This window comes from Vipera ursinii (assembly GCF_947247035.1).
Source record: "Vipera ursinii genome assembly, chromosome: 6".
In the NCBI taxonomy this organism is placed as follows: Eukaryota; Metazoa; Chordata; class Lepidosauria; order Squamata; family Viperidae; genus Vipera; species Vipera ursinii.
Window position 1 is genome coordinate 3,551,016 of NC_139515.1, and position 12,086 is coordinate 3,563,101.

At 39.8% G+C, this 12,086-nt stretch overlaps 1 protein-coding gene across 4 annotated transcripts in view; it reads right to left on the bottom strand.

Annotated features, from left to right (window-relative positions):
- Positions 1–9,061, bottom strand: part of ORC5 (origin recognition complex subunit 5) — a 79,294-nt gene extending 70,233 nt beyond the window's left edge. For 3 of the 4 annotated variants that reach the window (XR_014492873.1, XM_083365886.1, XM_083365885.1), the window contains exons 1-4: positions 8,869–9,061; positions 6,761–6,926; positions 4,562–4,654; positions 2,182–2,379 (exon numbers count right to left, since the gene is read on the bottom strand). Coding sequence is in view for 3 of the 4 variants with exons in the window: in XM_083365886.1 (XP_083222012.1) it covers positions 2,182–2,379; positions 4,562–4,654; positions 6,761–6,871 (402 nt within the window). In the remaining variant the exon portion in view is untranslated. The remainder of the gene's footprint in view (positions 1–2,181; positions 2,380–4,561; positions 4,655–6,760; positions 6,927–8,868) is intronic. The other variant, XM_083365887.1, reaches the window with a different exon arrangement.
- Positions 9,062–12,086: the final 3,025 nt, after the last annotated feature.

Here is a 12,086-nt window from a genome sequence, read left to right on the forward strand (position 1 = left end):
AATTCTGGGAGTTGAAGTCCACGAGTCATAAAAGAACCAAGGTTGCCTACCCCTGTTCTAGTGTAACAGAATACAGAACATATAAAAATTCACAGACATAGCATATAAAATATGTGTCATAATATTAAATGTCAGAGCAGTGAATTCTTTTAAAAACGCATAGTAGGAGGGATGAGTAAAACGAGGAATAATGTTAAATTATGCCTGAGCAGCTACTGGGGCGGCTAAAGCTTTGGCTGGACATCTTGCTGCTTTGCCCATTGGACAGCAGTGCCCTACGGATGATGTATTTCATGCAGGGATCCAGGAAACCTTCGCAGGGGGAACTCGGTCACAGTACGATACAAAATTTGGAGCACCTTCCCAAAGTCACAGCGGCTTAACTAATATCAGATGACGAAAATGCCACATGGCAAGCAGAAATCCTGTGAGTTGAAGTGGCTTCTCCCAATTCCTGTTACGTTAGTTCTTATACATTATTGTTAGTTGCGAAGTCGTGTCCGACCCATCGCAACCCCATGGACAACATTCCTCCAGGCCTTCCTGTCCTCTACCATCTTCTGGAGTTCATTTAGGCTCACGCCTCCTGCTTCAGGGACTCCATCCAGCCACCTCCTTCTCTGTCGTCCCCTTCTTCTCTTGCCCTCAACCTTTCCCAGCATGAGGCTCTTCTCCAGTGAGTCCTTCCTTCTCATTAGGTGGCTGAAGTATTTGAGTTTTAGCTTCAGGATCTGGCCTTCTAAAGAGCAGTCAGGGTTGATCTCCTCTAGGACTGACCGGTTTGATCGCCTTGCAGTCCAAGGGACACGCAGGAGTCTTCTCCAGCACCATTGCTCAAAGGCCTCGATTCTTTGGTGCTCAGCCTTTTTTACGGTCCAACTTTCACTGCCATACATTGCAACTGGGAAGACCATAGCCTTGACTATAAGCACTTTTGTTGACAGGGTGATGTTGAAATGAAAACCTTTATTTTGCTAATAACTGGATCTGCCTAAAGGTATCATCGGGATACCACTTTTGCTGGCAGGGCAATGTCTCTGCTTTTTAGTGTGCTGTCTAGATTTGCCATGGCTTTCCTCCTCAGGAACAAGCGTCTTTTAATTTCTTGGCTGCAGTCCCCGTCTGCGGTGATCTTGGAGCCCAGGAACATAAAATCTGTTCTTATACATTAACACTTATCTAAATTGCAAATTACAATTTGAAACACTTGTGGGGAAAGCCATGAAGGACACGCTGTTCTCACGATAGTCGTAAACAAAGTTTTATTGACGGCATCGATCTCTGGGGGAGAATGAGTCATTTGGACCCTCCTGCTAAATCATGATTGCTCCGTACCTGTGCTTGGATCTGAGAAGCGTTCAGAAACCCACTGAAAGAGACCGTTCATTTATCTTCATTTTCCCCAAGTTAACCAGGCTGAAATATGTTAATTATTCACCAATGGAACAAAACAGAATTAATTACGTTTTGCCCATTTGTGCTACCAAAACACACGGGCTGTCATCAATCTTCATTTAAGTTGCCCCATCACAAGTCCACACATCACAGGTTAATTCACACAAATTTGTTCTGCTCCTATTCGGGGGGGTCTGTTTTCCTGCACAGCTGAGTGGAAAGTTCTAATTTCGCTCTTAATTCTTCTGATTTATTAACAATTTGCCCGATGCAAAACGATCACCAATTTAATGCTCTTTATCATCTACTTTCAAGTAACTTCAGATATGAGAATGATCAATAACCTTATTAAAATAAACTAAACAAACGTCTCTCTAAAACCAGCTTTATTATTCAGTTTCTTCCCTGGAACAGATCAGTAAAACCTCACGACACATTTTTCATTTTTTTGAGGGGGGGGGGGGCTTCGATTTCTGTAAATAAGAAATATTTTTCCTTAAATAAAAAGTGACGTCCTCAGAACTACACGGCTCAATGTGTAAGAAAAAGGAACTGTGCATTTCAGGTAAGCTGTGTTTTTACTTTTCACGTTAGAGCTAATTACATTTTATTAGCAGCGTGGGACACCCTGTAGGGCAACAATATTCTTCCTATTATTGTTAACTAACTATATAACAAAACAATTGAGCTCAGCCAATTGCAAGGCAACAACAGTAGGCATGCTTCCTGTGCAAAACATTCATGCATTTTTATCTGAATATATCGCAGTGTGAAATAGCTACTTACAACATATATTGTCTGATTCTGCAGATCGGGTGTCAAGGCCGCCTTTTTAAATAAACGCACGAAATCATTGAATGTGTCGCAGGATACAAAGGAAGGATTTTCTTCTTGGATGGAGAGGCATTGCAACTGTCTCAATATTTCTTCCAGAAGTAATCTGGAAGTGAAACATTCGGCACAATTCACAAACACATGGGGAAGCTGAAAAGAGAGAAGACAAATTTCTTCTGTTTATTATTACAAGGTTCTCCACGGCAAACCTAACTTGGGACTGTTTACAAAGTAAGGAAACAGTAAGAAAGCAACGTCTAAGACTCAAAAGATATGTTAACTCGCTGATTACAGCTGATTTGTAAAAAAAATAAATCACTAAATAACTAGAATCAGAAGTGAAGGCTGCACGGTCATGCCATCCCGAGAACACCATATATAATCATGAATATTATAGGTCCATCGATGTATAAGCCAACTCTAGAAATTACAACCGAAGTACCAGGAAAAATGTGTCATGTATAATTAAGCTGACATATGAATTTTAAAACACAGTGACAGGTGAGAAACTGCAAATTGTTACCTTATCATTTATAAGACCATGCAATTTTAAGGCTGTGACGGGCTTTTTTTTAAAAAAAAAATCTAACCCCTGGTCGGCAATTTTGGGGAGTGTATTTTGCAACCTAAAATTCTCAGCTTATATAAAGTAAGTCCCATTCAGATTTACAAATTTTCAGCACAGCTCACTGCCCTGCTTTTAAATGCATTTCATTGCTAAGTACTTAACGATTGGGATTGATATATATATCAATCAATATACGGTAAAATGTATTTTACTTTACATAAAAGTAAAAAAAGATAAAGGAGTCTCTGTGGATTTTACTCCGCTAGTCATTGCCAACTATAGGGGGGCAATGCTCATCTCCCTTTCAAGGCCATTGAGCCAGCGCTGTCCGAAGACATTCCCGCCGTCATGTGACCATCACAAGGTGCTGTTACCTTCCCACCAAAGTGGTACCTATTGATCTACTCGCATTTGCATGCTTTCAAACTGCTACCCAAAACCAGCCACCCAATATTCATTTTATTTATTTTATTTTATTGGATTTGTATACCGCCCTATTCCCGTAGGACTCAGGGCGGTTTACAGGGCAGTTAAAACCATGAATACAAAAAATTAAAAACAATTAAAACAATTAAATTAAATTCAAGCCCCAAGAGTAAATCTAAAACCCAGTTAAATTAACAACCCCACAGTCTGGACCAAACAGATCGAAGAGCCAAGTTTTCAGGTCCCGGCGAAATGAGCGAAGGTCGGGGGCAGTCCTAAGTTCTGTGGGTAGTTGGTTCCGTAGGGCAGGTGCACCCACAGAGAACGCCCTTCCCCTGGGAATAACCCGCCGGCATTCATTAACCGGCGGTACCCTGAGAAGGCCCTCCCTGTGGGGGCGCACAGGACGATGGGAAGATGATGCCGGCAGCAGGTGTTCCCTTAGATAGTCTGGACCCAAGCCATTTAGGGCTTTATAGGTCATTACCAGCACCTTGAATATAATGACTTACTGTAAATTGATAGCAATATGCAATGCATGCAGTTATGTTCAAAAAGACACGGTGAAAAAAGATAACAAATTAATCACATTCAACCACCGTTATAAATAAGAGCTGGGAAAAATTCAACATAGCATCAATGCATCCGAGAAGACCCACGGTGGGAATTCAGACTAGGATGTGACAAAAATCAGAAACTTGATGAGTCTACTGGTAAAAAAAAGTAAACAATAAACACTATTTATTTGGCTTACCCTTTTTCTAAATACAACTCTTTCTTTCTAAGGACAAGGAAGTATACATTTTTTAAAAATCCCATTTATATCCCGCCCTTCTCCGAAGACTCAGGGCGGCTTACAATCTAAGAAGCACAAATCAATGTGCTTAGCAATAGCCTTCATTCTATGTATATACCTGCTTATTAGGGCTTTCAGCCCCCCCCCCCCCACAAAGCAGCATTTTTACAAAGTCAGCTTATTGCCCCCAACAATCTGGGTCCTCATTTTGAGCATAGATGGATCGTAATTCACAATTACCGACACTTGGCTAAATGGCAGCTGCAGAAAACTGTTAATTTGCTGGCCATTTGCCCTACTCACCTTCACCCAAATAGAAACAAATAGAACTGTGGTTTTCTGGATTATTTTTATGCTTTGGCCACATCCTGCCAAAATGATTCTGGACAATCCCACTTAACATAAAGAATGTTAAGATGTTTCTCTATATCAAATGTGAATCCCTGCTTAAAGGAAGCAACAAAAAAAATAACATTTCCGGTTTTCTTCAAAATCCTTTTATTTTTTTAAACAGAAAACTGATAAAAGTAGATCAGTCTTACCTCCAAGATTTTTAGAAGGGTCTGCACCACATAAGTCTTTCCACTGGATGTGTGTCCATATATGAAAAGGGCTGGAAAGCTAAAATGTTGGCGCTAGGAAATAATATATACATACATATTTAGGAAGGTTGTTTGTTTGTTTTGTACTTTAAGCATACCCTATCCTTTGTTTAAATGGTTTTGAGGACTTTGACTCATTTTTTTAACATTAGCTGAACAATGATTGATCTTGCTTAAAAATGCAGCAGCTCCCTTTTCTCGGGGCAAAAGCATTCCTATTACATCAAATACTAAGGAATAAGGTTCAAAAACATTAATGGCCTGAAGTCAGCATCGAAACTCCAAAATCGCTACACTATCCATATGGTCAAATTAAGGCAAGGTCGGGGGGGAAAACTACTAATAATTGATTGTAATTACTTCTGTACAAAATGGATTCTCCAAATGCATGCACCAATGGTTCTTCCTCACCAAATATACCTACAGAGAAATGCAAATTTTTGACAGCCACAGCAAAGTGAGAAGGAGAAAACAGGCAAAAAGAGAGACACAGAGACATACAGAGACGGAAAGACAAGCGACGTACAAAGAGAGACACAGATAAAGAGAGACAGACAGACACAGACAGACAGAGAGAAAAAGTGAAAACAAAAACTGAATGAGGCTTGGTGGAGCAGCGGGCTAATGCCTCCTTAAGTAACACCAGCTGCCTGCAATTATTGCAGGTTCGAGTCCCACCAGGCTCAAGGTTGACTCAGGCTTCCATCCTTCCCAGGTAGGTAAAATGAGGACCCAGATTGTTGGGGGCAATTAAGCTGACTTTGTAATAATGCCGCTTGGGGTGTGTGTGAAAGCCCTAATAATAAGCAGGCATATACATAGAATGAAGGCTACTGCTAAGCTTGTAAGCCGCCCTGAGTCTTCGGAGAAGGGCGGGATATAAATGGAATTAAAATAAAATAAATAAATAAATAAAGGACCTTGAGAAGGAAGGGGGGGGAAGGAACCCAGAACGTTAACATCACAAATAGTTAAAAGTTGGCAGGCAAGTGGATCTTCCCAAACCTCGTCTTCAAGGTGCCATCTTCAAAGGCACCTTTTGAAAGGCACGGTCCCTCTCTCTCTATGGCGATTCTCAGTCAGTCATCCAGGTCAAGGCTGTCTCAAGGTGCTTTTCAAAAGGCAACTGGACTTCCTTGGGGTTTTTCCCTAACGTTTCCCTTCCCACCCAAGAAGCTTCTTGGATAAAAAGGGAAACATTAGGGGAGAGGGGGGGGGTGAATCGCAAGAAAATGCAGTTTGCTTTCTGAAAAACACCTTTGGGACAGCATTGCCTCTGCTTATTCTCACTTCCTGCCCATTGCTCTGAGCAGACAGAAGGAGACCTCACCGTGTACCTCCCTCACACGTAACTGTTTCAAAATAATACATCTTCAGTTTCAATCCCAGTAACAAGTCCGTTCCTTGTTAATTCTTTTGACGGGGGGCAGAAAAACGAAATCTCGTCTAAAGAGACAACGGCAGTTCCGGTAAAGAGCTAAACAAGGTGTGGCCGCACCCCACCAAATACTCACAACAACCCTAAAAACAAAAACAAAAACCCATAATAACCACCCTTCTTTTACACGAGCTTCCTGGAAAGTGAAAAGTTCAAACTGATGTTTTTTGTCCCAGATGTGAGGAGTTGAAAGCATCTTAAAAATGACCCTTCCTTTTACAATACGAAACATGAGGCCTCTTGTCAAAAAACAAGACCCAGCATCAGAAAAAAGGTATATAAGCATACATTAAAAAAGGTAAAGGTTCCCCCGCACATGCGTGCTAGTCGTTTCCGACTCTAGGGGCCGGTGCTCATCTCCGTTTCAAAGCCGAAGAGCCAGCGCTTGTCCGAGGACGTCTCTGTGGTCATGTGGCCGGCATGACTAGACGCCAAAGGCGCACGGAACGCTGTTACCTTCCCACCGAAGTGGTCCCTATTTTTCTACTTGCATTTTTACGTGCTTTCGAACTGCTAGGTTGGCAGAAGCTGGGACGAGTAACAGGCGCTCGCTCTGTTACGCGGCACTCGGGATTCGACCCGCCAAACTGCCGACCTTCTGATCGACAAGCTCAGCGTCCTAACCCACTGAGCCACCACGTCCCTTTTATAAGCATACATACATACATATATATTTATATATATATATAAAAAAGGGGCACCTCTCCAAATATTGACAATAAAGTGGATGCTTGAGCTTCTCGACAGGGTATCATGTTTTCCAGTTGAAGCAATTTTGCTTCGGGATACTCTGGGTGTTTCAAAGCTGACATTTTAGCGTCTTTCTGTGGCTCCGTCTTACAGGCAGCTTCAAGAATGAAGGAAGACCTGAAAAACGAAAATGAGAACATATTGGCTATGTACTAAGTGACATATTTTCAATCAGGCTACATACAACCTGTTTTTATTAAAAATAACAAAGCATTATGGCCACCTGAGGTGTTCACTTCTAGCTCAATATTTGAAGGGGATGGTCGAAGTACTCCATAAACACAGGCAGTCCTCAACTTGCCACCACAACTGAACCCAAAATTTCCGTTGCTAAGTGAGACCGTTGTTAAGTGAGTTTTGCCCCATCTGACGACGTTCCTCGCCACGGTTGCTAAACAAATCACTGCAGTAGTTAAATTAGTAACAGGGCTGTTAAGCGACTCTGGCTTCCCCCGTCGACTTTGCTGGGCGGAAAGTCGCAAAAGGAGATCACATGACCCCCCCTAGGGACGCTGTCTATATGAGTCAGTTGCCAAGCGTCCAAATTTTGAGATCACGTGACCCTGGGGATGCTGCAACGACGGCAACTGTGAAAAATGGTCCTAAATCATTTTTTTTGCAGTGACATTGTAACTTTGAACACTCAGTAAATGAACCGTTGTTAAGTCGAGGGCTACTTGTATAACATTAGCCAGACTGAGGCAAAGCAGAACAGGACCTCACCAAGATTTTCTGACCTCTACACCAGGGTAACTACAATGAAAATCCAGAAAACCAGATTTTTTTCCTCCCCTATATTATTAATTATATGTCCAGTATACACAAGGTAAGTAATCTAACAGGCTAATAGAAATGCATAGTTTTTGTACAACTGTATTGTACAAAAAGAACAAGTAGGCTGTAGTACTGCAATTAATGCACTTTAAATATATATTCAACAAGGCTACATTTACAAGATAGGCTTACTCACAATTATGTGAGCTACACTTGATTCACATTTCAAAATCTGCATAACACATTCACCATAATCCAACAGGCCAATGAGAATGACATCCTAGCCTAAAATATATTACCGCAACTGGGCAGTCTTGTTTAAAAACATATAATTTCTTCAAGAAGAAAGCAGATGAAAAATTTAAGGAGGAAAAAATTCTTAATGTGATTTTTTGTTCTTAAAAATTAAAGTAAAAAATGTGGTTTTCACTATATATATTGATGACGGTAGTTATTAGTGTACTGAAGATAATATAGTAAAACCGTATTTTTTTCATGTTTTAATCCTGTTCTGTATATTGCCTAGATTCACTATGATCAAGGCAGCACAGAATCCGTTAAATACATACATACATACATACATACATAAAAGGATAAATTCAGAAATTTAGTACTTCCTCCATGCTATTTAATATTGATATTAGCACTATTATATTATTTGCCTGTCCTTTATAAATTAAAAATTCTATTCTTCTCTGCCAAATGGCTTATTTAATACATATTTAATTGCTTGCATTACACATAAAATACTTTCAAATTTTGTTGTAGGGATATAGAGTATGACAACAAAGATGAAAGGAACATTTGATGCTTATTGAATGTAAGATTACATTAATTTTCTTAACTCTTAATTATAAGAGATGTAAGTACGGCTACCATCTTGACATTTTATTCAAAATAAGTGATCACTTCAGTGATTGCTCATTGTAAATTCTGGATGGTGAAAAGAAGAAAACTATCCTTGTCTTAAAGATAATAATCAAGTCTTATTTTAGATTGATATGTTGTGCAAACGTATAATCTAAAGCTGGTATATACTTCAGTGCGCTGCTCAAATTCAAAAGCTAAGTTAACCAGGAATAGTGGGAGAGAAATTATCATGATAGATTAAGTTAAAACTTAAGCCAATTTTTTCTAATGAAAATTAAGTTCAGCTAACTGGGGGATGGATGGCTCCTTCTGTGCTACAGGTAATCCTCAATTTACGACCACAACTGAGCCCCAAATTTATGTCACTAAGCAAAACATTTAAGTTAATTTTGCCCCATTTTAGGATCTTTCTTACCACAGTTGTTAAGTGAATCACTGCAGTTGTTAAGTTAGTTAACACGGTTGTTAAATGAATCTGGATTCCTCCATTGACTTTGCTGGTCAGAAGATCGCAAAAGGGGATCCTGTGACCCTGGGGCAGTGCAACCGTCATAAATATGAGTCAGTTGTCAAGCGTCTGAATTTTGATCACATGACCATGGGGATGCTGTAACGATCAGAAGTGTGAAAAACCAATCCCAACTCAGTTTTTTCAGTCCCGTTATAACTTCGGTCACTAAATGAACTGTTGTAAGTGGAGGACTACCTGTAATCTGACAAGATCTAGATTCTAGAGACACCCAGGCTGGAGAAGCTAAAACTTACACCCGACCTTTCATTTGCACACCGAGATAGACAGACAGATAGAAGATAGACATAGATGATGGATGGATGGGTAGATGAATAGATATAAATCTATCGATAGACATAGTTGACATAAATGATATATAATAAATATGGGATATGATATATAGATGATAAAATATCAGATATGATAGATTGATAGATGTAGATAGAGATATGATAGAGATATGATAGATATCATAGGTAGAGATATGATTGATTATAGATAGATGTAGATAGATATGATATATATTATAGGTAGAGATATGATTGATTATAGATAGATGTAGATAGATATGATAGATATTATAGGTAGAGATATGATTGATTATAGATAGATGTAGATAGAGATATGATAGAGATATGATAGATATTATAGAGATATGATTGATTATAGATAGATGTAGATAGATATGATAGATATTATAGGTAGAGATATGATTGATTATAGATGTAGATAGAGATATGATAGAGATATGATAGATATTATAGAGATATGATTGATTATAGATGTAGATAGAGATATGATAGATATTATAGGTAGAGATATGATTGATTATAGATAGATGTAGAGATATGATAGATATTATAGGTAGAGATATGATTGATTATAGATAGATGTAGATAGATATGATATATATTATAGGTAGAGATATGATTGATTATAGATAGATGTAGATAGAGATATGATAGAGATATGATAGATATTATAGATAGAGATATGATTGATTATAGATAGATGTAGATAGATATGATAGATATTATAGGTAGAGATATGATTGATTATAGATAGATGTAGATAGAGATATGATAGAGATATGATAGATATTATAGAGATATGATTGATTATAGATAGATGTAGATAGATATGATAGATATTATAGGTAGAGATATGATTGATTATAGATGTAGATAGAGATATGATAGAGATATGATAGATATTATAGAGATATGATTGATTATAGATGTAGATAGAGATATGATAGATATTATAGGTAGAGATATGATTGATTATAGATAGATGTAGAGATATGATAGATATTATAGGTAGAGATATGATTGATTATAGATAGATGTAGATAGAGATATGATAGATGATGGAGATATGATAGAGATACCATAGAGATATTATAGCGATATGATTGATGAGATAGATAGATAGATAGATAGACAGACAGACAGACAGACAGACAGATAGATAGATAGATACATAGATAGATAGACCTTTGTCTTTTTTTTTACCGTGGGCACATTGGCACACATTAAAAATGAAATTGAGTTGCTTGCTCTCAAAGTGTAAACATACATAACACACATTTAAACATGCTAAGTACAACCTATGTATAAACCTACACCCTTACATATAAATAACATATAATCACAGTCCATCTTGAATACATAACCAATACCAGCGCCTGGCTCGTAGGCCTTTCTAGGAAGGGTCGAGGAGGAGGAGGAGATTGGAGGTTAGGGCAGCCCCAAGCCAGGCCTTCCTCCCTCCATCACCCCGAGAGATTTGGAGGATGGAAGCAGAAAGGCTGCGAGGCCGAGGCAGGAAAACTGAGGCCACTTTACGACTTGTGGACTTCAACTCCCAGAATCCCTCAGCCAGCCAGGCTAAGCCACAGCGGCTCAAGGAATCCTGGGAGTTGAAGTCCACAGGTGGCAAAGTTGCCATAGTTTCCTCACCGCTATACTTGGGCGATGGCGACGGCCACCTGGGCGGCAAAGCCGACCGCGCAAAGCCAGGCGACGCTCCCCGAAAGGCCCCGCCAGGATCGAAAAGGGGCTGAATTTGCCTCTTCCCGCCACGCCTCAGAAACCTACCGCCGCCGCCGCCGCCGCCGCCGCTAAAAGTGCGGGAAAAATCAAGAGGAAAACGCCAAAGCTTCTCCCACAGCGCGAGAGCTACGTCATAAAAGAGCTTGATTGAACCGCTCCGCCGTCACTCAGACAGGCTTCCCAATAGGAGTGCGCGTTGATCTCAGGGGGGAGGGGTGGGAGGACGGTTGGGTATAAAAGCTCTCCGCCGGCGCGTTGCCTTGCCACAAATGGCTTTGTTGTTGAGGGTGTTGTGTTATTTTAGATTTAATTAGATTTATATACCGCCCTTTTCCCGTAGGACTCAGGGCGGTTTACAAGGTGTTTAAAACATCAATACAAAAATTAAAAAAACAATTAAAATGATTGAAAGGTGGTGCTTATTATTCTCCCCAGTGGGGAATAGCACCTGTCACACTTTCTGGTTTTATATTGGTGGGAGAGGGCAATGGTGACAGAAATTGAGTATTTGCAGTGCCTGGAATAAAAAACCATCAAAGAAGCGAAATTGTTCTGCATTTGTCACCTTGCAAATGAGAATTTCATTCTGATCCGCACAGGGCTAGAGAGGGGAGGGGTGGGGGAGAAAGATGCTGAGAATTGAGCAAAAGTCTCATTCCCCCTAAGAATATCACCCAATAACGTTTGAGGGTTGTGAATTAAATAATCCATCTTGCTCAGAACAGGGAAATGGAAGAAAATAATTTCTGGATTAGGAAAGCCATGCAGGATAGACGGACAGGGTTTTCGTGCAGGCACACATACATAAAACCTACTTTTCGTGCATCAACAAAATTGTGGATGAATTCACGCACCAAAACAAGCATGTAGGGCAGAATGCAATCTCATATTAATTGCTGACATACCAGGCAGTAGTCATATCCATAGACTCTCCCGATGATACCTTTAGGCAGATCCAGTTATTAGCAAAATAAAGGTTTTCATTTCAACATCACCCTGTCAACAAAAGTGTGTATAGTCAAGGCCCTGGTCTTCCCAGTTGCAATGTATGGCAGTGAAAGTTGGACC